This window comes from Acanthochromis polyacanthus, chromosome 17 (genome assembly GCF_021347895.1).
Source record: "Acanthochromis polyacanthus isolate Apoly-LR-REF ecotype Palm Island chromosome 17, KAUST_Apoly_ChrSc, whole genome shotgun sequence".
NCBI lineage: Eukaryota > Metazoa > Chordata > Actinopteri > Pomacentridae > Acanthochromis > Acanthochromis polyacanthus.
Genome location: NC_067129.1, coordinates 32,213,718 through 32,241,376, shown reverse-complemented (window position 1 = coordinate 32,241,376; position 27,659 = coordinate 32,213,718). Strand labels below are relative to the sequence as shown.

The 27,659-nt window shown below is 42.1% G+C and overlaps 1 protein-coding gene across 1 annotated transcript in view; it reads right to left on the bottom strand.

Moving 5' to 3' along the window:
• Positions 1 to 659: 659 nt before the first annotated feature.
• The window catches only part of LOC110972118 (GTPase IMAP family member 8-like), a 323,852-nt gene continuing 296,852 nt past the window's right edge, over positions 660 to 27,659 (bottom strand). The window contains exon 11 of the mRNA XM_051937134.1: positions 660 to 1,280. Coding sequence (XP_051793094.1) covers positions 942 to 1,280 — 339 coding nt within the window. The 3' untranslated portion in view covers positions 660 to 941. The remainder of the gene's footprint in view (positions 1,281 to 27,659) is intronic.

The following is a 27,659-nucleotide window of genomic DNA, read 5'->3' as shown; positions in this document are numbered from 1 at the left end:
ATACAGCCATGGCCATAAGTCTGGACACAGCATGACTTACTATGTCTGTTTTGATGTCTATTACAGAACATAACTAATATTTTTTGACAGCACCAGTTTAATTAGTCAACAAGGGATATAATATTATCAATAAATTCCAACAATTGGAACAACTTTGTTCCCAAAACATAATATTAGAAGAAAATAACAAAAAAATGCAGTACTTCCACAACTGAATTTGGTAAGAATAACAAAATGACACCAAACTCTTTTGATGTTTTTTTAAAATATGAAACTTAATATAGTTCTCAGGAGTTGTGTACTGTATTGTAAGTGACAATTTTGTGGTATTTTCTAAGATTCACAAGCGTCATGGTACTTGTGTCCAAACTTATGGCCATGGCTGTAGGTCTATTCATTGATTCAGCTGTCAACCACAATTTTATTTGGACTGAAAAACTTCACTTTTTCGTGTCAAATCTTGCTATTTGACAAAAGTTCGAATTGCGATTAATAATTACAAAGTCTGTAATTAATTAATTTTTTTAAACCATGTTCCACCACTAATATCTATCTATATAGATAGATAGATAGATAGATAGATAGATAGATAGATAGATAGATAGATAGATAAAGTAAGATGCAACTAAAATGAAGTGACTGGATTAGATTAGATTAGATTAGATTAAGTTGAACTTTATTGTAATAGCACAGAATACAAATAATGAGAAAAAAATGTAGTTTGACGTCTAATCAGAAAACAAGATCTACTGTAAGTCAAGGAAAGGAATCAATGTGCAAACTCAGAAACAGGATGAGGGGCCACACAGGTGTTTGTTGATTTTCTATTTTGTGCTGTGTTGTTGCAACTTTCTTATGAATGGAAAGACAGAAAAAAATAATGAAATGTCCAGTTAAAAATACTTTATCTGTGGAGTAAATCAGTGCATAAAAACATGTCTTCAATCTGTATTCGCGCCATCAACTTCTATAATCTTCCTTTTTCTGGCTCTGTCCTGGACAGAGTAGAACCTCCTTCTATTTTCAGCAACCCTCTTTTCCACTTTGCTCAGGAAACCCTGCAGGAAGTCGCTGGAGTTGATGTTGAGTTCGTAGTATCTGTCTCCCACTCTCAGGATCTTTTTCAGCTTGGCTTTAGTTTTGTACAACTGAAGCTCAACATCCATCTCTGACTGGTCATCGTAGGTGAGGACTATGAAGGTGTGGTTCCAGACGTTCTCTCCAAAGATCTCCTCCATCTGCCTCACGGTGTCTTGTTCTTCATCCATTTGGGGCCCCACCTTGATGACCAGCAGGACGGCGTGGGGCCCCGGGGACAACATGTCGACACATCTCCTGATCTCCATCTTCACTTCAGGTGTTTCTGAGAATCCAGGAGTCTCAACGATCGTCACCTTCCAGTTAGGCTCGCCTCTGTAGAAGTTCATGGAGTTGGTCATCATCTCCATCTGCAGACAGCACTGAGTGTTCCCTGAGGAGAAGAAACACAGTTTGCATGTTATGGTTTGTACATATATAGCGCCTACTACCTTAACGGTACTCAAAGCTCTAAATGATGTGTTTCTCATTCACACACCAAAAGTGACAGAACTTCCATGCAAGGTGCTGTCTGTCATCGGGAACAACCTGTTATCAAGAGGAGCAAGTTGTTAGAAGATACATTCAGCATGGTGAAACATCTTTGTAAAGTTCATGTACGCAGTTTTGTGTTTAGGTTGTGTTTTTTGTTCTTTTCACATGCCCCTTTTTTCTGTTGACCTTATTCCCTTTTTCCCTTAAGGTATAGCAAATTTCTTTGCACCTGGCTGATCACACACATCTATAGCTCACCTCACCACTATGTTAAATTCTGACTATTTTTGATCTCCAGAGCCACATTGTTCTGTGGTTTCAGTACTTTCACAGTGACTCTCCAGCCCTCACCTGTGAATCAGTTGAATATTACTTTCTACGTGACTTTACTATTACATTATCTTATTTGCAATTCTTCTGATCCATTGTGTTTCCATGAGTAGATCCACCTGTGTTCTTATTCAGCTCACCTGAGCGTCAGTGTTTCACTTGTTAAAGCCTTCACTTCCACACAGAACTTTATTTTTACTGTCAAGTAGCAACTCCCCTGAATCAACTCTACAGTTCATGGTTGATGCCACTGACACTGGAGTCAGGGTTATCTTTTCTCAACACTGTTCTGGTGTTTGGTCTGTTTTGGTCACAAGCTGTTCCTTCTTTTCTGGCTGGTTTGTTCTCTGCAGACAGGAACTACAGCATCAGCACAGAACTACTAGCTGTGGTCCTGGTCCTCCAGGAATGGAAGCACTAGATGGAGGGCTTAACATATCCCTTTGTGTCCTGGACCAACCACAAAACCTTTCATGTCTATAAAATGCTTCCTGACTCAGCTCTCACCAGGCTCGGTGAGCCTTGTTCCTGGGATGATTTAGTTTCACCTTCATCTACAACCCTGGAGGCCATGAAGGGACATGAAGCTCATTGTCCTCTCACCAAGTCGTATCCCCCGAGGAAGACTTGAGGATGAAAACCATTCACTCCTCGTCCTGTGTGATAGGAGCGTCCAGGTGGGAGATCGAGCAGGTGGTCTAAGAGGCACAACGTGACCGTCCACTCCATGAAAACTGTCCATCAGATCACCTCTTTGTTCCAATGTCTGCCAGGTCTTCAGTGTTCCAGTGAGGACGTTCCTCCATCGTGGGTTTTACAGAACACTCAGCCTCCTTCGACAATGATTCTGGTGTTCAGCCTTCTCCATTTAAGCTAAGCTTCACACCGAGCTTCCTCCAGCCTCCTCAGACTTCTTCCTGAACCACTCCATCCCTGATCCCATACTGTTGATCTACCTCCCTCTGAAGGTAACACCACAATCCTCACTATCTTAGATAGAAGCAACACCTTTCGCAAGAAGCACAGACTGCACTTACTTGAACTGGCTTGTCAAAAGACAATATTAACAATTATCAATATTTACCAAAGATAATACATCAGATTCAGATTTATCTCATGTTACCTGATGATGAACTGGCAGCAGCACCACCAATACTGAAGGCGTCTCTTTCCAGTATTAAGTTTCCACAGGTGCTCTTCCCTGATCCAGTCCTCCCAACAAGAACCAGTCTGAGATCTGGCACAGGAACACAGAGACACAAAACATCCCTTCTGCTGTTAGAAGCTACAGATGTTAAAGGATCATTGAAGTTCATTGGCACCTGCAGTATTTCCTATTAACGTTTCTTTTGGTTCTTTGTGTGTCATTCCACTTTTCACCACTGCTGTAAAGATTCAGGGAAAAAAGGACAAAACTGTGTATAACGAACTATGCTCCAAAAGGACTAAAAAGATGTCCAGAACAGTGGCGGCTGGCCAATAGAGGGCGCTCGGGCACTGCCCCCCCCCCCCCCCCCCGGTGTTTTTGATTTTTCATGTTTAAAATAAATATTTTTTAAATAAACAATAATCAGTTATTTTTAGCACCATGCGTGTTTAAATTCGCAATTACATGTCATGTACAAAATATTAAATAGAATTTTCGGGGAAAATAGTTTCTTGCTCATCTCTGCTGAGCTGCTTGGGCACTAGAGAAATCGCCCTTCCAGTGGAGCAGAGCAGCCAATGACCGACAAGAGATTCGACATAGCAACAGAAATGTATCCAATCAGCGTCGTCGAATCTGATGCCCAGAGGGGCGATATCGATATCGCCCCAAGCCAAGTGAGCATACGCGAGTGCGGTGGATAACTGTGACAGGGACAATGATGGGCAAGGCGGATGGTGAAAGTGTACGATCTCTTCTCCTAATTCTATTTGAAAGGAGAACATTGGTGGAAAAACTCAAAATAAAACAGCGAGGCCCAGATCAACCTAATATCAAAATAAGTCAACAAACCAGCAAAAAAAGGTAAAATTTTATACAAGAGGCTTCTCTCGTAATTGGTACAAGAGGAAGGTTTGGCTAGCTGGATGCAGTCATGCAAATGCTTTATATTGCTTCCCGTGTTTGTTCTATAGAACGGCTGGGACAGACACGGCATGGACTGTTTCAGGAGTAAGTGATATGAAACATTTATCTGAGAAAATAAAGAAACACGAGAGGAGGAGGGCACATATGGAGAACACCGTTAAGCTAACGATGCTAGGAAAGGCTAACACACAGTTACACACTGAACTATTCTGAAGTGGCCTCCGATGAGCCCTGATCTGAATTCTACTGAACATCTGTGGAAGGAGCTGAAAAATGCAGTCTGGAGAAGGACAGCCTTCACATCTGAGACAGGGACTTTTTGTCCAGGCCTGTTTCATATTCATACAAAGTAATCTTCAACAGAAGATACTGTCTGTCTGTATACACACACACATTTATTCCCTTGACCAGATTTTTCTTTGTATAAAGTTGATTTTAGCACAACACATCACCCAGCAATGTACTACACTGAGTAATTTTTTCATATTTTGTCTAAATATTATGTGTTTGCTTATGTAATCCGCTCATCATTTTCTGGCTTGTTCACTGAAATGTTGAAATCATCAAAATTGTTGCAGATTGTATTTTTCTTTGTCTGGTAATTGAAAAATCACTTAATTGTTGCAGTTCTGATCAGTTAGTAACATTTAGCTTTATCATAAATTACTGTACAGTATTTTTCTGTTCTAGTATTAATTTCTTAATATACTTAACACTTAACATCATACTTGAGTCGTCAATTCAACACTAATGCACTGTTTCATGTGCTCAGCTGTATATATCATTTATTGCCAGAATTGTGGTTATGCAATATGTTGTTCATGTCTTGTGCAAAAATGCCTCATTATTAATATTGGCATTAAATAATTATTATTTCACAGAGCACTGATATCCTCCCGTTTCTGTTCAGTTGTATCGGGATGGTTACTGAAACTGACTTGATATGGCACAGCCCCACCTAGAATATTTTTCACCAGACACCGCTGGTCCAGAATGACTCAAATTGTCTGAATTTCTTTTTCCAACACAGCTCAAAACTTGTTCAATGTGTCAACAAATATGTTCAGAATGACTCCAAACATCTCCAATATCACTGAAACCAAAGTGACGCGAAGACTGTTTCAAATTATTCAAAATCCATCCAATATACTCAAAACTTGTCCAAGTGAAACAAAACTTGACACTTTTCTTAAATGTGCATTGGATCAACCAGCAGACAGCAGGTAGAACCACAATTTGTCCAAAATGATTTAAATATCTTTTTGCCAAAATAAGTCGAAGCTTGTCCAACTGTTATGATCCCTGTTCCTCGCCTTCCTTCTCCCTTCTTGTCCCTCTGACTCCCTCTTTCTGCATCCATCTGTCTCTGCATCTGTCTGCCTGTCTCATTGTCTCTCACTCACCCTCCTTCATCACCTATCTGCACTTTACTGATTGCTGTGACGAGAGTCAGCAGCAGTAATCAGTCCATTCAACCCACCTGTTCCCAATCACATCTCCAGGTAGATAAACTCAGTTCATTCACTCACTCCCTACTGGACCATAGACTCTGATCCCTTCATAGATTCTGGTTTCCCACCGAGCCCTGATTACCTCCCGACTGCTTCAGCTCCCCATAGACTCAGCTCCCCTCCACTACCAATTCCCGCCAGTTCTTGTTCTTTGTTTCCTGTCTGCCTTTGTCACATACAGGCTCTGTTTTCCCCAAGCCTGCATCCCCATTTTTGTGAGTACCCTATTTAGCCTGTCCAGTTAGTTTGTCATGCCTTCTCTGATATAACTTAATTGTGTTATTAGGGCTGGGCGATAAATCAAATTAATTCGATTAATTCGCTTTTTTAAAACCCGACAATTTGGAAATTTGCGAAATCGTAAAATCGAGGCGAGCTTAAATATATAACAATATAGATTCTTCTGCCTTTCATGACTTGTCCACTGGCGTTTGCTTCCGCCTCTCATCTCCTTCCGCCAAAACACTCATGTTACATCGATTATATGGAAGTGGTTCGGCTTTGACAAGACTGACACAGAGCAAACTACAGTCATGCGCAAGGTTTGCAAGGTACTGTGAAAACGAAGAGTAGCAGCACAACGAACCTCTTTCAGCATCTCCGGCAGAGAAGAATGGGAAGAGTGCCCGCAGCTAAGGGAGTGCGGCATGGCTCGGGTTGCGGCATGGCTCGGGTTGCCACCCGTCCCTTAAAATATGGAATCATCCTTTATTTGACAATTAATTGTAGTGTCCCGTATTGACTCAATATGGGACACTAATTGTTCCGTATTTTCATAAATGTCCCATACATGTCTGTCACACATGCATCAAAACTGCATAATAAAATAAAACACAGGAAATATTAAGGGCAGCCAGTTTCATCTTCCTGAGACCTATGTAGCGGGGACCTGATGCGAGGTCCAGCAGGTCTGTTTGCCGGTCCTGTCACGGGTTTCCTGGTTACAGACGCTGCTGTTCCCGTGCGTTTAAATATGTCTACACCTGAAACTCCACCACATCCAAAGAAGCAAAGATGTTTTCAAAAGCACAGACATGAGTGGGAAGACTGGAATCCCTGGCAATAGGTACAGGGCAAACTGTGTTTTCTGTTGCTCATAGACTAGCTGAAGTAAGGCAGCATCAGGAGACCAACATGTAAGAAACATGTGAACAGAGAGGACCCAACCAGCAGGTCACAGTTTATCATCATCTACTCATCTCCTGAAGTCCCTTTGGTAAGAGACATCATTACATGGTTGTGGATTTACCAGAGGATGATTATAGTCAGACTAATGTGGCCGTAGACTCTACAGTATTTTAGTGACTCAAATGCCGAAGTAGTTTAATAGTATTTTAAATGCTTTTGTTTTTTTAAATCTTCTTTCTTCTTCTTTTCCTTTCGGCTTTTCCCTTTAGGGGTCACCACAGCAAATCAATTGCCTCCATCTAACCCTGTCTTCTGCATCCTCTTCTCTCACACCTACTACCTTCATGTCCTCTTTAACCACATCCATAAACCTCCTCTTTGGTCTTCCTCTAGGCCTCCTGCCTGGCAGTGGGAAACTCAGCATCCTTCTACCAATATATTCACTCTCTCTCCTCTGGACATGTCCGAATCATCTCAGTCTGGCCTCTCTGACTTTATCTCCAAAGCCTCTAACATGTGCTGTCCCTCTGATGTACTCATTCCTGATCCTATCCATCCTGGTCACTCCCAAAGAGAACCTCAGCATCTTCAGTTCTGCTACCTCCAGCTCTGCCTCCTGTCTTTTCCTCAGGGACACTATCTCCAGACCAAACAACATGGCTGGTCTCACCACAGTTTTGTAAACCTTTCCTTTCATTTTAGCTGAAACTCTTCTGTCACACATCACACCTGACACTTTTCTCCAGCCGTTCCAGCCTGCCTGTACACGCTTCTTCACCTCTTTTCCACACTCTCCATTGCTCTGGACTGTTGACCCCAAGTACTTAAAATCCTCCACCTTCTTGATCTCTTCTCCCTGTAACCTCACTCTTCCGCTTGGGTCCCTCTCATTCACACACAGATACTCCGTCTTCCTGCGGCTAACCTTCATTCCTCTCGTTTCCAGGGCAAACCTCCACGCCTCTAGCTTCTCCTCCACCTGTTCCCTGCTCTCACTACAGATCACAATGTCATCTGCAAACATCATAGTCCATGGAGACTCCTGTCTAACCTCGTCTGTCATCCTGTCCATCACCATAGCAAACAAGAAGGGGCTCAGAGCTGATCCCTGATGTAGTCCCACCTCCACCTTGAACACCTCTGTCACACCTACAGCACACCTCACCACTGTCTTACAGTCCTCATACATGTCCTGCACCACTCTAACATACTTCTCTACCACTCCAGACTTCCTCATACAAAACCACAGTTCCTCTCTGGGCACCCTGTCATAAGCTTTCTCCAGATCTACAAAGACACAATGGAGCTCCTTCTGACCTTCTCTGTACTTCTCTATCAACATCCTCAAAGCAAATATTGCATCTGTTGTACTCTTTCTTGGCATGAAACCATACTGCTGCTCACAGATGTTCACCTCTGCCCTTAGTCTAGCTTCAACTACTCTTTCCCAGAGCTTCATTATGTGGCTCATCAGCTTAATTCCTCTGGAGTTGCCACAACTCTGCACATCTCCCTTGTTCTTAAAGATGGGCACCAGCACACTTCATTCCTCGGGCATCTTCTCACCATCAAGGATCCTGTTGAACAACCCAGTCAGAAACTCTACTGCTACCTCTCCGAGACACTTCCATACCTCCACAGGTATATCATCAGGACCAAGTGTCTTTCCACTCATCATCCTCTTCAATGACCTCCTCACTTCATCCTCACTAGTCTTTGCTACTTCCACAACAGTCACCTCTTCTACTCTTCGTTCTCTCTCATTTTCCTCATTCATCAACTCTTCAAAGTACTCTTTCCATCTTCCCATCACACTATGGGCACCTGTCAACACACTTCCGTCCTTATCCTTTATCACCCTAACCTGTTGCATGTCCTTCCCATCTCTGTCTCTCTGCCTTGCCAACCTATACAGATCAGTCTCTCCCTCCTTACTGTCCAACCCAGCATACAAGTCATCGTAAGCCCCTTGTTTGGCCTTTGCCACCTCTACTTTCACCTTACGCTGCATCTCCCTGTACTCCTGTCTACTCTCTTCAGTCCTCTCAGTGTCCCACTTCTTGTAAGCTAACCTCTTTCTCGGGATCCACTCCTGCACCTCCTCATTCCACCACCAAGTCTCCTTATCTCCTTCCTTCCAGATGATACACCAAGTACTCTCCGACCTGTCTCCCTGATCACATTTGCTGTAGTTGTCCAGTCATCTGGAAGCACCTCCTGACCGTCCAAAGCCTGTCTCAACTCTTTCCTGAAAGTCATACAACACTCTTCCTTTTTCAGCTTCCACCATTTGGTCCTCTGCTCTGCCTTTGCCCTCTTCATCTTCTTTACCACCAGGGTCATCCTACACACCACCATCCTATGCTGTCTGGTTACACTCTCACCTACCACTACTTTGCAGTCTCAGATCTCCTTCAGATTACACCATCTACACAAGATGTAGTCTACCTGTGTGCTCCTACCTCTACTCTTATAGGTCACCCTATGTTCCTGCCTCTTCTGGAAGAAAGTATTCACGACAGCCATTTCCATCCTTTTTGCAAAGTCAACCACCAACTGTCCTTCTGCCTTCCTCTCCTGGATACCAAACCTGCCCATGACCTCCTCATCATCTCTGTTTCCTGCACCAACATGTCCATTGAAGTCTGCACCAATGACAACTCTCTCACTTCTAGGGATGCTCTGCATCACTTCATCAAGGTCCAACCAGAATTTCTCCTTCTCCTCCGGTTCACATCCTACCTGTGGAGTATACCCACTAACAACATTGAACATCACACCTTCAATTTCTAGCTTCAGGCTCATCACTCGATCTGACACTCTTTTTACCTCCAGGACATTCCTAACAAACTCCTTCAAGATAACTCCTACTCCATTTCTCTTCCTATCTACACCATGATAGAACAACTTGAACCCTGCTCCTAGACTTCTAGCTTAACTACCTTTCCACCTGGTCTCCTGGACACACAGTATGTCCACCTTCCTCCTCTGCATCATGTCAACCAGCTCTCTACCTTTTCGTGTCATAGTTCCAACATTCAAAGTCCCTACTCTCAGTCCTAGACTCTTGGTGTTCCTCTTCTCTCTCTTCCTACGAACACACCTTCCTCCCCTCCTTCTTTGACCAACAGTCGTCCATTTTCCACCAGCACCCTGTAGGTCGACAGCACCGATGGCGGTCGTTGTTAACCCGGGCCTCGACCGATCCGGTATGTAAGTCATACATTTGATTCGCATATTTGATTTGGCCAAAATTTTACGTTGGATGCCCTTCCTGCCACAACCCTCTGTATTTATCCGGGCTTGGGACCGGCAAAATAAGACACTGGCTTGTGTCCCCTTGTGGCTACATTGCTTTTTTTTTTTTAAATATAAATTATTAAATAGCCTATATGTGATCAATAAATGGCCTTTGCCTATCTAAAGAAAAACTCACTCAGAACTCGGATATGTTAACAGTACTAAATAAATAAGTCAGTAAATACATTCATTGTGTTAAGGAAAGGTTTTGAGAAAAACCCAAAGGGTAGAGGGGAGGAGAGAGACCCGCAAATCCCCCTAGACCAACTAAATTAATAATTGATCTTCAGAGGATCACTGGAACTCCCTACCCCCTTCCTCAGCTCTCCATCTAACGGGTCCGGTTCTCCAGCCCAGTGGGTTCTGACCCAGATGGGTTCTGAAGAACATTTAAGCTGGTATTTCGAGGAAAATTTGCCTAGCCTCTCACTGCCTACATCCAGACGCCTGTCCTGCTTCCTCTGATAATTAATTTAACTGAGTAGCCACTTTTGAATGGTTAAATTAACTGCCAGTCATGTCTGTTAACGGCAGCTTTTCCTCTCACGGGTTTTGACACTTGGTAAGTTGCTCGGTTAAAGTTTAGAGGTTAGGAAAAAAACAAACTAAGGATATGTTTGTCATAGGCCACCCACGGTCCCAAAGACTAGTAACCTCTCAGAACCTTTTTTAGATGTAATGCACACAATAACCAGATTTTTTACCACCAGGGAAAATATAAATAATTAGTGACTGTGATAGGGATAAAGTGAATTTCTAATCTGTTCACTTTAATTGCAGCAAAAATCTTTATTATAAAATTTAGCAAGGGCGTAGCAATAGCTCTTAATCATCAGACAATTAATCAAACATCCATATTCTTTCAATGGCTTAACACAACTCATAAGTGGAACTATGCTTTCATAAAAGAGAAGTAATAATCACCCAGATTACATCATTTGGAGGGAGAGAGCAGTCAACTATGGCCGTAGTGGGCTGCTCACCTGTAACCCGACAAGCCTTTGTCACTCGTTGGGGTTCAGGGGGAATTGGACGGGGGTCCAGACCAGATTTAGATCTGCATGTGTCCGATTTGGTTGTTTGGGTCAGTAAAAACTTTGTTAATCCATTCTGGTGTTATTCCTCACAGGGAAAATAGAGTTCAGTAATGTTCCTTCAGACAGCATTATTTTTAGATCACAGTTCCGTAATCCTCAAACACTGCAGAAAAAGCAGTACTTTCATCTATAATTCCAATAGAACAGTTATTCCTTTGCAGAAAAAGCAGTACTTTCATCCATAATTCCAATAGAACAGTTATTCCTTTGCAGATCATGTTGAATCCCCCGTCCGAGTTACACACGTGGACAAAATTGTTGGTACCCCTCAGTTAAAGAAGGAAAAACCCACAATTCTCACTGAAATCACTTGAAACTCACAAAAGTAACAATAAATAAAAATTTATTGAAAATTAAATAATCAAAATCAGCCATCACTTTTGAATTGTTGATTAACATAATTATTTAAAAAAACAAACTAATGAAATAGGGCTGGACAAAAATGATGGTACCCATAACTTAATATTTTGTTGCACAACCTTTTGAGGCAATCACTGCAATTAAACGATTTCTGTATTTGTCAATGAGCGTTCTGCAGCTGTCAACAGGTATTTTGGCCCACTCCTCATGAGCAAACAGCTCCAGTTGTCTCAGGTTTGATGGATGTCTTCTCCAAATGGCATGTTTCAGCTCCTTCCACATATGTTCAATGGGATTCAGATCTGGGCTCATAGAAGGCCACTTTAGAATAGTCCAACGCTTTTCTCTCAGCCATTCTTGGGTGTTTTTGGCTGTGTGTTTTGGATCGTTGTCCTGTTGAAAGACCCATGACCTGCGACTGAGACCAAGCTTTCTGACACTAGGCAGCACATTTCTCTCCAGAATGCCTTGATAGTCTTCAGATTTCATCGTACCTTGCACACTTTCAAGACACCCTGTGCCAGATGCAGCAAAGCAGCCCCAAAACATTACTGAGCCTCCTCCATGTTTCACCGTAGGGACAGTGTTCTTTTCTTCGTATGCTTGGTTTTTGAGTCTATGAACATAGAGTTGATGTGCCTTACCAAAAAGCTCCAGTTTGGTCTCATCTGTCCAAAGGACATTCTCCCAGAAGCTTTGTGGCTTGTCAACATGCATTTTTGCAAATTCCACTCTCGCTTTTTTATGAGTTTTTTTCAGCAGTGGTGTCCTCCTTGGTCGTCTCCCATGAAGTCCACTTTGGCTCAAACAACGACGAATGGTGCAATCTGACACTGATGTACCTTGGCCTTGGAGTTCACCTTTAATTTCTTTGGAGGTTGCTCTGGGCTCTTTGGATACAATTCCAACGATCCGTCTCTTCAATTTGTCATCAATTTTCCTCTTGCGGCCACGTCCAGGGAGGTTGGCTACTGTCCCTTGGGTCTTGAACTTCTGAATAATATGAGCCACTGTTGTCACAGGAACTTCAAGCTGTTTAGAGATGGTCTTATAGCCTTTACCTTTAAGATGTTTGTCTATAATTTTTTTTCGGATGTCCTGGGACAATTCTCTCCTTCGCTTTCTGTTGTCCATGTTCAGTGTGGTACACACCTTTTCACCAAACAGCAGGGTGACTACTTGTCTCCCTTTAGATAGGCAGACTGACTGATTATGAGTTTGGAAACACCTGTGATGTCAATTAAATGACACACCTGAGTTAATCATGTCACTCTGGTCAAATAGTTTTCAATCTTTTATAGAGGTACCATCATTTTTGTCCAGGCCTGTTTCATTAGTTTGTTTTTTAAATAATTATGTTAATCAAGAATTCAAAAGTAATGGCTGTTTTTGATTATTTAATTTTCGATAAATTTTTATTTATTGTTACTTTTGTGAGTTTCAAGTGATTTCAGTGAGAATTGTGGGTTTTTCCTTCTTTAACTGAGGGGTACCAACAATTTTGTCCACGTGTGTACGTGGTAAAATCCCCTTAGCTCAGGGCATTTCTACCCTGGTTTGCATCGAGTGACTAGCACCCAACGACTCCCAACTTGCGTCTCGATCAGGTGTAATTTATAGTGAACTGAACCTTTTGCATATGCAATGACTGCACCCTTAATTTACATAGCGATGACTCCATTCCCCCCCCCCCCCCCCCCCCCCCCCCCCCAACTCGCACACTTGTACCATGCACCGACCGCATGGACACCTCCACTTTTAGAGAACTGGAAATATCTATTTTGGACAACCCGTCTCCCATCTCCAGACTTATAAAAATCCCCAATCTATTTTGAGTTTAATCTTTACGGTGAACATTTGACCCTAGTTCACTTAACTTTTGACTTCTCACCTCATTACCAGGTTAAAAACCTCTTATTTTAACAGTTATCAAAACTCTTTCTGAAACATCTCAGTTTCATAGTAATCAAAACCTTGAAAGCATTCCCATTTCATAAAGCATAGGTTCCTCATTTTAGTCAGTTTCCTATGGTAACCAAAAACATCACTTTTCACAGTGAGTTGCTGTTCAGACTTGGTTACTTCTTAAAACAAAGATTCTCAAGACAACCTTTCAAAAATAATCAAACCATCACTTTTTACAGTGAGACACTCTTCTGATTTTTACACATTAAAGAATGTAAAAAATAGACACTTGGTTAGTTCAAACACATTCATTAGGTTATGGCATAATTTGATCCTAAATCACAGATTATAATATCACAATGTTCCCTTATTTAGCCGTTGTTCTATCAGAGTCTCCCTCTTGTGGCTGATTCTGGGATCTCATATCTAAATGCTTTTTTCAAAATTAAATATATCACTCCTGGGGTGGTTGTGGCCCCGCGTTTGGTAAAGTTGGAAAGATATTCACTGATTCAGACTTCCAGTATCAATAACTCATTAGATATAGGTTGTCAAAACATAAATGATGCCTCTTTCCCATCGTTTTAAGGCAGATGTTGTGCTACAAGCCCAGTTTTATGAAAAGTAAGTGTCTTTCAAGTTGCAGAAATAACGTTGGTGTCGATGAGCAGCCGGCTGTGAACAGGGACCGCCTGCAAACTGCAAAACTGCTGCAACAGTGAAGAGAAACACAAATATTCAATAACCTCAGTCTGATACACTGTCGTGTCAACAGAATCACTGCAGCCTTCAACTGGCTCCAGTTGACACCAGTGTTATTCCTGCAGCTTGAAAGACAGCTACTTTTGATAAAGGTAGTGTCTACAGATACGGACCCGTACCCGTAGCCTGTGGCCTACGGATACGGCACTTTCCCTTACCATAAATATTAATGAGACGGACATGAATATTAATGAGCCAGCTGATGAACGCGCTTTGTGATTGGCTGGTAATCCGACGGACATAAATATTAATGAGCCGGCTTGGTAATCCGAGTGATGAAGGCGCTTCCGTGATTCGAGGTGAATCTGCGTGCCGAGCCTGTCATGTCAGTCATCTGCTGTTCTCTTTTCTATCATGCATAATGTCTTATAAATATCATTATCTGACTTTTTCACGGACAGCGATTTGGGAGTTGAAATCAGCACTACTATTAAAAATAGCAAAACTTTTTATTCACGTGACCCTGTTCTAATAAAGCACAAACAGCAAACAAAACAAATGGCGGAACTAACAGCCAGCAAACTACAAGTATTTTTTTTACCTTCAAAAGTAGCGACAGACTATTACATATTAACAACCTAAACAAAACCCTGACGTATTTTCTACGTCTGTCAACACAGACACTGCACGTCAGTCACTTTAATGTTAGCGGACTCTGTTGAATGGCTAAGTTACATCACCACAAACAAATCTCACAATATCACAGTAAATCGAGTTTGTGGGTTTTTTTTAATTCATGCCGAATTAAAGAGCTGCTCCTCACCATTCACGAGTGTTTGTTTCATATTCGACATCCTTAACTTTATCTTGTAAATTAGCGTCCAAAATTAAATGGGAACATTTGCAATGGAGTTCGTCAGCCGCTTCCACCACTGAACGCGGTAAACTCATAGGAACTGGACTTCAAACAATTTCGACACGCCGTCTAAAAGCGTAAAAACTGCAATGTCTAAAGTGTGAGAGGAGACGGTGTATTTTTGGTTAAATTATACAATGTTCGCCATCAAAGTCATTCATATAAACTGCCTGTAATGTGCAGCAAATAGTAGTTAACCGGCGCCAGCTCTTCAGTGACCTTAACGGGTCCGTACCTCTCGTACAGATGCTACGGGTACGGGTCCGTACCTCTAGTACAGATGCTACGGGTACGGGTCCGTACCCGTAGCATCAACCTTTGATAAAATTGGGCTTGTAGCACATTGTCTGCCTTACAACGATGGGAAAGAGGCATCGTTTATGTTTTAACAATGTATGTCTAATGAGTTATTGATGCCGGAAATCGGAATCTGTGAATGCCTTTTCAAATTTACTGAACTGTGGCCCCAAGGAGTCGTGGTGGGCGTCCTTTATTTTCATTTCTGAAAGGTGGCAACCACTAGCCATAGCAAAGAGACCGCAATGAAACAACAAAAATCGATTGAAATCGTAATCGTCCAAGATGACGAAAAAAAAATCGAGATTTTATTTTTTGGCCATATCACCAAATCACCATATGTGTTATAGAAATTAATAGAATGGGGCTGCACAGTGGACTAGTGGTTAGCACTTTCGCCTTGCAGCAAGAAGATCCCCGGTTCAAAAATCTTTCTGCATGGAGTTTGCATGTTCTCCCTGTGCATGCGTGGGTTTTCTCCGGGCACTCCAGCTTCTTCCCACAGTCCAAAAATATGCTGAGGTTAAGTAGTTATTCTAAATTGCCTGTAGGTGTGAATGTGAGTGTGATTGTTTGTCTGTATATGTAGCCCTGTGACAGACTGGCGACCTGTCCAGGGTGTCCCCTGCCTTCGCCCGAGTCAGCTGGGATAGACTCCAGCACCCCCCCGCCACCCTAGTGAGGATAAAGCGGTGTATAGAGGATGGATGGATATGAATAGAATGTTTGCAGAAGCAGATGAAGATCAGGGAGGACAAGGACCAAGATGAAACTCACTTGCACAAGAATAACGCAAGAGAGATATGGAGAGACCTGAGATCCTTCTCTGGTTCCAGCAGAAGCCATGAGAGGGGAGCTGCAGCAGGAGACCAGGAGTGGACCAATGAGCTGAATCTGTTCTTCAACAGATTTGATTCTGCTCCCACTCCTCCCCCATCTTATCAAAGCACTGAGCAGCCAGCTTCTTCTTCACACCTCAGCTCTCTACCACCAACACCACCCCTCCTGCTCTCTTTGGAGTGTGCAGGACTCTGGTCCAGACATTTTATGACTCTGTGGTAGTGTCTGCTATTTTCTATGCAGTGGTCTGAAAGAGACTGAACAGACTGGTCAGGAGGACCGGTTCTGTCCCTCCCTGGACTCCATTGAGGAGGTGGGAAAGAGGAGGATGATGGCAAAGCTCACATCCATCAGTGCCTCTCACTCACTGCATGTGACTGTGGGGGCCTTAAGCCTGTTTCATGCTTGCCGCTTCCGCGAAGTTCATGCGGCTCCGTGCGGACAAATTACGTAATTTTAGCAGCCACGCCCCCTCGAGCGGCCCTTCTCACATGGAAAATTTCCGCACCATGCACCTCCACATTTTTCTAACTACGCTGACGGAGCCGTGCGGAAAATCATGGCAGAGGACCAGGACCTTCTCGTAGCCGAAGTCTGTAAATACGGGCACTTATGATTCATCACACAGAGATCACCATCACAACCGGGTTAAGAACAATTCATGTTGTGAAATTAAAACTAACTTCTGAAACGCTCTTATTCAGTAGAATGCCATTTTTTAAGTGATGTAAACAATGGCAAACCTCTTCTACTAGTTTAGTACCAGAGTAGATCAGGTAGATGTGTGTTGGTGATACACTGCCCCCTGCAGGTTGGGAGCAGACGCTGCATGGAGTATAAGGTCACACACGTTCTCTCGTGCGGATTTCCGTGCGGCTCAGTCGTAATATAACCCAGCCTTTAAGCAGCTCCTTCAGCAGCAGACTTGGACATCCACCCTGCAAAAAAAGAGTGCTATCGCAGGTCATTCATTCCGTCTGCTGTAAGACTTTACAACATCAGCATCATTGGCTGATGTCAACATAAACTGGGCTATATTGTATCATCTGAAACTGTAAAATTTGCACGGCTGCATGTTTACACTTATAAATTTATTTTCAAGCCACTTTATATTGTGTTGTCCACTGTTTTCATTTTTCATCCTTATATATATTGTAAATATTATTACTATGTTTATTTGCTGATGTAAATATGTTTACTGTTGTAACAATGTGAATTTCCCCTGGTGTGGGGAGCAATAAAGGATTATCTTATCTTGCCTTATTAGCTCGCAGCTCAGCCATGTCATCATCCTAAATAATTTTAGTCATGAATTAGCTTTTAGCTTGTTGACGTCTACATCTCTGTCATTATGGTTACTCACTGTAGATACATGCTGATCCAGCACACTGAGATAAAATGCCAAGCTTAAACACTAAGTTGGCCACAGTTTATCCCATTATTTCACGTTTTAGTCTGTATTTTCTTGTACCTGTTTATCGTTTCAACGTAAACTGTGTAAATCATTAACCACGCCTGACGTACACGTCAGCGGGGTTACTGCATTCGCTTCGGTATCTGGCTGGCTGGGTACGTATGTATGTATGTATGTGGGTATGTCCGTTCCGATATCTCTGCAAGTGCTGAAGTCAGGATAATCAAACTTGGCACTGAAGATCAGTCTAAGATCCCATGCTCAGTTGTGGAGTTACAGGTCAGCAGATCAAGTAGGAAGGGATATGCGTAGGATGATCAAAATTGATACAGAGTATCACGCATGGGCGTGGTTCTGCCCTCTAATGAGGGCTCGTCTAGTTTTAAGATGCCAACATTGCAGCAACAGCAGCTTCTTACTTTAAAATAATAAAAGTCTAAACACAGCCAAACTGTAGTTTCTTGGACTTTTCTGTCATTTTTGCCATTTTCGAACCTTCCCAGGTGTTCGTGTTTTTCGAGAAAAACTGAATCATGTTCTCATGCAGAATGATCAAAGAAAAGCTGGTGATTGTGAAGTCAGTTCAGCTCAGTGAGTTGCAGCTGTAATACCTGTGAAACGCAGCTTTAGTGAACACTCCTTGTCCAGTGGGGAGTCACAATCTGGCCACAGAAGCTTAACTTGGTTTTTAGCGTCCTCGAAACTATCAAAAGTCCCGATAGCTGCTCCACCCTGGTGGCAGAACTTGAGGTTCTTTCTCAGTTGATCAGCATCGAACTTCAGCACCTAAAAAGAAAAGAAAAACTAAACAAGCAAATATTTATAAAATATGACAAACTAAAATTGTTACTACACCAAGAGTCGATGTACAGAAACCTTTAATACAAACATACTGAACAGCTCATGATTCTAGCAGGTCAACTAACTTTTCTTTTTAATGACACCTTCTGATGTCACTGGACAAAACAGAAGTTGCAAAAATAAAGTGACAACATTTTTCAAAAGGGATTTTTTTTACACTTGAGGGTGCATTAAATATTTCAGCAGTTTTTAGAGAATAAGCAGTGAAGATACCTGTTTGCCCACATGCAGGGTGATGGCAACGTTATCCCAAATATAATTCTGTCTCCATGTACACTCCTGAGCATCCATCTGGTTTTCTCCAGGTTTCTCCACCAGCTCATAACTGACAGGAAAGCCAAACAGCAACAAACAGAAATATAATAATCAACTTCACAACTCAAATGAAGACAGTTTTCGTAAATTCAGTAGATTCTCTTATTATTCATGTTCTGGTTTCGGCTACTTCAGTTGAGCCCATTACATTTATCTCTTTGTAGGTCTTACTTGACATAATTACTCATGGCGTACGGCCTCCAGATAAAGTGGCCGTCTTTGTAAACACAGACAGCGTTCGGGTCGTCAGTCAGCAGAGGATACTCAGAGAAGAGCTTCTGATTGGCTGGACTGTGGACCAACACGGTATGCTGCACTTCCTGTTTGTGCAGGACAGTTTCATAGACCCTCATGACCGGCTGATCTCCAGAGCAAAACTGAAACAAGAACAGAGGTTTTACTGGAGGATTCACACCTGACTGTGCAAGAAGGACTCATTCATCATTTGTAAATCAGAGGTAGTCAACACGGTGTCCACAGGGAACATGACAGTTGCCCACGAGGCATGTTCTAAAAATAGCACTAGTCACCATGGACATTGTTTTAAAAATTTTAGTTGCTTTTCTTTTTGACTCAAAAACACCTACATTAATGCTGATTTTATAATGACAATTCGTAATATACATTTTTAAAAACAAAAATGTTTTATGTATAAATGAACCCTGACCTTGTCTGAAGTCAAAGTTCAATGCTTGTGTCAAACCTCCACGTCACTCTTTGCTGAAGAACATGATGGGGACTAGATGTGGTTTTTACCAACAAAACATGGCAGGAAAGTGAATTTTTAACAGACATCAATGGGAAACTGAACCATTAGAACTGTGAACTGCAAGGCAAAGATAAGACTGTTGCTGACATGATAAATACTGTAAACACATTTAAAGCTAAAACGAACAATTTCTCTGTGCATTTAGAGAAAGAAAGTGCAGCACTTTCCCTCCGTACGGTCATTGTTGAATGACGATGCTGCCACATCTCAGGCTTTTTCCATAGCTGTGGAAAAGTTTTCCCAAGTCATAAACAGACTGGGGCAAGAGTTGGAGAACAGGTTTTGTGACTTTGATTAACTTGATCCATGTGAGTCATTCGTTTCCAATCATTTCATGTACGTACACGGCATGCATTGCTGAGCAGCTATTCATTCTGAATGCTGAACGGGTGGGAAATTAAATCCTGTGACATTGCAAAATGGCCTCCACCTCACGATAGATATTTACAAAAATTTCAGAGACATGATCGCAACATAATTAAAGGGTGATTGTGGAAGTTTGTTATTCAGAAAGTAGCTCTTGGTACTACTGAGTATGCTTGAAGTAGCTCTCAGTTTCAAAAACCTTGATGACTCCTGCCTGCTGTACATGTACCATTTCCACCAATCTACTCTGCATCGCTCTTATTATATTTGATATGCTCATCTACACACTGTTTGCATTTATTTCCAACTATATTTGTAGTATATTTAATGCCAGAGCTGCACATCATAACAGTAAACTATGACTCAGTTTCAATGTTAGCTTGCACTATGTATGTGTCATCTAGTTTATCATACATGTATCCAACTGTGTTTTATATGTTCCATGTCGCCCCCCACCCCCACCCCTGTCGATGGCAATTTATTAGCCATTGCAGGACAGCTGACATTTTAAGAAGAACTGAGCCTGTAAATACAGTCATGAGCAAAAGTTTCCACAAGGCCATATGTATCATGGCAATCTTCAGTTTCCAATGACTTCTATGTGAAAGTTGCAGCAAATATGTTTGTGACCCAGCAGATTCTGTCATAGACAGCAGGTTTTTAATAAATCTGTAAAAGAACCAAAATGCACAATTGTTTTTTTGTGACAAAGACACATGTTTCAATGAGTCCATCAGAGACTATTCAATGATAGGAGTCATTGGAAACTCAAGACTGTCATGATACAGAAACTTTCATTCACCACTGTGTATTAGAAGTCATTTTCCAGAGCTCCTACCTGCAGGCTGTAGGCCTCCAGTACGTCCTCCAGGTTGAAGGTGAAGCGGTACGAACCCAATCTGGACTTCTCTGAGAATGCTGGAGAGCTGATAAACTGATAGAGGAAGCTGGGATGCATGGCGACCTCATCGTCTGTGAGGTTGGAGAATTTCTGCTGCAGGAGCCTCTTCTCAGCTGACTTCACCTCCTCAGGGCCCACAGCCAGACTCCACCACAACAGGACGCCTTTGTGTGGATCATCTGAGGCTTCGTATGGAACCTTGAAGCCTTCGTCCGTCCTGATGCCCCTTAACCCGTCTTGATCTGTGTCGTGTTTCAGACGAGTCACATGGAACTCCGGCTTTGGTGAGTTTGGGACGTAGCTGTAGAGATACCCGTGTCCCTTAGCTCGAGCTTCCTCCTTCAAATCCTTCAAGTTTAAGTGCCGACCGCTGACAAAACGTTCTTCACGTCCTCTCCTGTTATTCCGTGGCTCCATTGGCATGTTTAGATGAGGATGTTGATCAAAAAGACAAACATAAAGTCTCTGCTGTGAGGAACATGTGCTGACGCTCTGCTGCTGTGGGGAGGAATGTCTTTTCTCTGCCAACTCTAATTCAAACCACGCCCAGTACAATAAATTTCCAGAAATTCAGGCGCCTCTGGAAACAGAATTGAAACTTAAGTGAACACACACACACACACACACACACACACACACACACACACACACTGGATCATTTTAAATTTGTATCCAAAGTGACATTCTTCTAAACACTTTAATACAATAAAGAAGTTGCAGATTTCACAGTACAACACATTTATGTTTGGTGGCTGCATGACAGTTCAGTTGTCTTTTGTTGTTTTGTCCTTTTGTAGTTGTTTTGTGTCTCATGGTCATACTTTTGCAGGTATTTGTTTCCATTTGTGGTCATTTGGTAATGCATTTGCATTAAGGTAATGCGTTTTATATGCGTTGTTTTAAATAATTAATGTTTTTTATTGACCAAGGACTACAGATGGAAATTAGCTTGAAGCTAAATCTGGTGCAACCATCTTTTTAATGTAACTGCACGCTGTCCTTTTACAAATAAACTTGAAACTAAACTAAACTAACTAAACTAAACATTTTGGTTTTATCTGTGGTCATTTTCTGTATCTTTGAAGTCGTGTGAAAATGCGTGTTCGTTATTTGAGATGGAAAACAAACTACTTTCTTTGTATTTAGCTGTTTATTTTCTCATATCAGGGTCTCAAAAAATCTTTTCTGACCTTTTCTGTTTGGAACAGCCTCCCAGAAAAGGATAAAGTCTGATATCAAGAGAACATTTTATTCTATCTGATGCAACATGATTGACTCTAAGACATATAAATATAATTCAATAGTGAAAAGTGAATGGCTACAAGGTGTCGATGGACCGTGGTTTAGGGTGCTTTCACACCTGTTAGTCCATTAGAGTGGTTCACTTGGACCCAAAAGTTGTTACAATGTTGCTATTTTCAACTGGTTCAGTTCACATTCACACCAGTGTTTTCGCAGTTGAACCAACTACGATGAATGTTATATCTCCCCCCAGTCGTTTGGCGGCGCTGTTCACAAAATAAGGTGTTTTAGATGAAGGTGAACGCTGATTGGCGCAGCATGTGAAGAGGGAAAAATCACGGAAGAAAACAACAGGCTGTGTTTAAATGTCAGTGTGTTCAATTAACTATGCTCTCCTGTTCCTTCTTGTTGCCATATATTCGTATCATTGCTTTATGCAGCAAGCACAAATACTGCTGTTGTTCCAGCATGAAGCTCGCATTCGGTACGAGAACATTACACAGTCGTTTTTGGCACGGAGAAGATGCATTGCAAGACGTTATCGGAGAAAGCGGGCGATGCTCCACAACCTGTGCAGGTTGCTACGGAAGCTCCCGTAGACCAAAAAGTCTGCTGCACCATCAAGCCGGTCCGAATGGAGACAGGTTTGTGTTCTCACCAGGAGCGAACCGAACTGGAGTTCATATAGAAGCGGACCGAGACCACCTCCCGAAGGTGGTCTCGGTCCGGTTCTTTAGTCCGAACCAAAAAAATCTGGTCTGCTTTCACACCAGCCCAAACGACGTACTTGCAGGTGTTGCGGACTCCAGTCCACTTTAAGCGGACCAAAAGGCGTAGGTGTGAAAGCACCCTTAGACTCAGTTCTCTCTTGGTTGAGGCACAGATATGTGCATGTCTCTTGGCACATAATTCATCCAGTCAGCAGCAGCCGCACTCTGTATAAAGAACCCCCCTTTGCTAACACTTCTAGCTCTCTAACGGTCAGTTCTTCTCCTTTGTTAGCTGCTGGTATCTCATAGGGAGGACTGTTGTCATCACCAGTCTTAAATCACTTTGGAAACCCAGGTTCAATTGGCTTTTAACTTATATTGTGTTTTGATAGGTTTCAGGTTTCTGTGTGTGCTGACCTGTCTATGACCCTCAAATATCCAATGCTTCAGGGCCTGGGACTCATGCTTTTTCTCTTCCTCTGTTCAGGTCAACACAGCTCACACATTAACTGCACAATGAAAGATCTTCATATCAGTGTTATCCTATTTAAATATGGTGACCATTTCAGTTTTAAGCTAGCGGTGTCTTTATATAAATAAGAAATCCTAGCAGTCATTTTGTGTTTCTTTGTCAGTGTTTGCATCTATTTGTGGTCGTTTTGCATCTCTTGGTAGTAGTTTTGGAGGTATTCGTGTCCATTTGTCGTCATTTTGTTTGTATTTCTGGTCACTTTCTGGTGATCTGTTGTTTATTTGGGGTTGTTTAATGTCTCTTTGTGGTCATTTTGTTTTCCGTTGTAGTTATTTGGTGTCTCATTGTTGTTATTTTCACTGTTTTTTCCAACCATCCCATTGATTTACAGTCTGCAATAATAATAAAGTATCTCCTGGTAAAGATGTGTTCTTTAGCTTCTAATAAATTCAGTTTTTTTCTAAATAATATAGGACCACAATGACAAAAAGAGGAAAATCCAACCTATATTTCAAGTGCATTTATTCAGTGGGGAAAAAAATCACACATTAAGAAATTATTCTTTTACATCAAATCATGTGCGCCACAATCAGTCCCTCCAGGAATTCGCGATGTTGCAATCGCGCGAATTCACGCGAAATCAACCATTTTCAACCATTTTCAAATTTTGCGCGGCCTTGCAGTTTTGTCCAATCACTGCAACTTTCCCGCAAGGTAGTGTCTACAGATACGGACCCGTACCCGTAGCCTGTGGCCTACGGATACGGCACTTTCCCTTACCATAAATATTAATGAGACAGACATGAATATTAATGAGCCGGCTGATGAAGGCGCTTTGTGATTGGCTGGTAATCCGACATGCATAAATATTAATGAGCCGGCTTGGTAATCCGAGTGATGAAGGCGCTTCCGTGATTCGAGGTGAATCTGCGTGCCGAGCCTGTCATGTCAGTCATCTGCTGTTCTCTTTTCTATCATGCATAATGTCTTATAAATATCATTATCTGACTTTTTCACGGACACCGATTTGGGGGTTGAAATCAGCACTACTATTAAAAATAGCAAAACTTTTTATTCACGTGACCCTGTTCTAATAAAGCACAAACAGCAAACAAAACAAATGGCGGAACTAACAGCCAGCAAACTACAAGTATTTTTTTTACCTTCAAAAGTAGCGACAGACTATTACATATTAACAACCTAAACAAAACCCTGACGTATTTTCTACGTCTGTCAACACAGACCCTTTCACAGTCACTTTAATGTTAGCGGACTCTGTTGAATGGCTAACTTACATCACCACAAACAAATCTCACAATATCACAGTAAATCGAGTTTGTGTGTTTTTTTAATTCATGCCGAATTAAAGAGCTGGGGCCTCATTTATAAAGCTTGCGTACGCACAAAACAGGGCTAGAAAGTGGCGTAGGCCACTTTCTATGCAAAGGTTGTGATTTATAAAAACAAACTTGGCGTGAGAATGTGCGCACCGGCGCACCAACCTTGATTCTTGATGCTTCTTTACGCACAAAACAGGGCGTAAATCACAAACTTTGCGTAGAAAGTGGCGTACGCTGTGTTCGTTGTGATTTCTAAAAAAAACTTGGCGTGAGAATGTGCGCACCGGTGCGCCAACTTTGATGCTTGCTTAAGCACATTTTGGAGACAGAGGGAACGGCAGTGCCGGAGGGTGAAGTGGCGAATTGAAACCAGATGGATCTCAAACCTTTATTGTTATCACATATTAGACTTGTAGAGCCGGATAATCATAAACCCTCATTGTTGTAGATGTTCCTATAGTGCGTCATTCGGCTGACGACTGTATTTGCAGAACTATGTTCATATATCAACAGGAGCGGATTGAACGTTATTTCATTCGGTCGTTTGACCAAAGGGCCGGTATCTGGGGCCGGTGCGGTGATCTTTATTAAATAATTTTGTTTACTGATCACCCGGCGCTTTTATGGCTCATCCATTTGTAGGGGTGGTTCCTGACGCAGTGGCTCGGGTTCGGTTCCTGCCCGCGGCACTTTTATGCATGTCTTCCCCCTACTCTTCTCCCCATTTCCTGTCACTCTTCACTGCAACTATCACAGTAAAAAGGCAAAAAAAAGTAAAGAATTTTGTTTATTTATCCATATACGGCCGAATGGGATGAGCGTCCAACCATTAATCAGCCCTGTACAGGCACGCAGGCACACATGCTTCACACCACAACTCCCGAGTGAAAATGAATTTGTCTATGTGAACCGAAAAAATGCACATTCAAACAGTGTGCAAATTATTTGTACATCGGACATGATCATAACAAATTTAGTGGCAGGGTGGCCTGGGTCACACATGATTCATTCATCCTGACGCACAGCAGTGAAAAGACTGCCGGCCGGCGCTGCGTGAAATGCCGTGGATCAGCAGCTTATTTATATACAGATACATTCATGAGTTACTTTGCATTGACCATTCATGGTAAAATGTGGGTGTGTTGTGGGCGGAATGTGAAGTGGATCCACCTGTGCAATCTTCCAGCTGGTGTGTGATTTATCAAGAAATTGCATGCAGCTGTGCTTACGCAAAGTTTTATAAATCAGGGGCGAGGGGCATACGCCCTTTTCGTATTTTCGGCGTACGCAAACTTTAGTATGGATCCTACGCAATGTTTTATAAATGAGGCCCCTGCTCCTCACCATTCACGAGTGTTTGTTTCATATTCGACATCCTTAACTTTATCTTATAAATTAGCGTCCGAAATTAAATGGGAACATTTGCAATGGAGTTCGTCAGCTGCTTCCACCACTGAACGCGGTAAACTACTTAATAGGAACTGGACTTCAAACAATTTAGACACGGCGTCTAAAAGCGTAAAAACTGCAATGTCTAAAGTGTGAGAGGAGACGGTGTATTTTTGGTTAAATTATACAATGTTCGCCGTCAAAGTCATTCATATAAACTGCCTGTAATGTGCAGCAAATAGTAGTTAACCGGCGCCAGCTCTTCAGTGACCTTAACGGGTCCGTACCTCTAGTACAGATGCTACGGGTACGGACCCGTACCCGTAGCATCAACCTTCCCGCAATTTTGGCCCGACTCTCAAGAGTTCTACCAATCATAGCAGCTCCCAGCGCAATCGTAATGCACGTACGTCACCGAATTCACTTCCTGTTTATGGTTTGAAGATGCAGACATGTGCGATACTAATGTCTCTCATTTCCCAACAAACATTACTGCTGAAGACTGTGATAAACAATTAATTGACTGATGTTCTTCACCAAAGTGGAGCTAAACTGTTTTACATTCATGCAATACTGTGGTGGAAAACAAAAAAAGAAAAAATCATCGATTGATACACACTTCTTTTTTTTTTAAACACGAAATGTATTAGAATGGCTGAAATAATCAGACAACAGACCAGACAAATCACCATGATGGAAACTGTTGCATCTAGATCCGTTAGAGCACTGAAAGAGTGAAGGTAAACTAGATTAATTATTCCACCAAAGAACACGGCGGAGTTATGTGACGATCAGCGTGTGTGAATCCTTCCTCTGTTACCAACGTCACTAAAAACAGACTCAGGGATTTGAATGAAATTTTCAGGGTCGGTCAGAAATGACACAAGGACCAAGTGATTAGACTTTGGCAGTGATGCGGCTTAAAGTTTGGATCCACGGATTTGTTAAGGATTAGCGTGCTCTCAGTGTGCTGGATCAGCATGTATCTACAGTGAGTAACCATAAGGTAGCGTCTGATAGCAGCACGGTAACCATGGCAACAAGTGAACGCTACCTCAGCAGCCTGCTGACGATCAAATGATTGTGATCCTACAACAAATCCACCACTGTGGACGCATTGGAAATGACACAAAGAACAACTGATTAAATTGTGGGGGTGTTTCTGAGTCCCATCAATTCCTGTCGCCCGCTACATGTTTAGGTCACGCGATTTGGTGTGTACACATGCAGAACACACACCTGTGTTCAGCACAAGGTCAGGTAATGAACAGTCTTGGTGGAGTTCTGCACTCTCTCAGTGCTGTTCTTGTTAGTTGACGTGACAAACCGTGAGCGTGTGTGTGTGAACACGTGTGTTCCAGGAAGTGAAATTAACTCTTTAAGCCACTGACAGATATGTCCAAATATGATTCATTCAATAGTAAATTGTCATTTTGTGCTGCAGATCTACCAACCACGTCATGTTAAACCAGTATCTGGCGGCTGCTAATGTCCCACCATGGTGTGTCAGCTTTGGTGGAAATGGGTTGGAACGTTAAATAATTAATTTTGGAATAAATATTGTCAACTACAGCATTGAAACATGTTCTACAAGCTGGAAAAAATTCAGCTTTTTAGCAATTGTCACTGTCTCCCACAATTTCATCACAACAAATAAGCTTAAAACATCGCAACTTTTATCGTAATTTTTTAGAAAAGCTGCTGCGAATTCAGGCATTTTCGGCCGCAGCAATCACGAAAAACGCCTGCAAAATCCGGGAGGAACTGCACAATTATTAGCACCACTGATGCTAATGCTTTGTTCGACCCCCTTTTGCCAACAGAACAGCACCTAATCCTCGACAATAC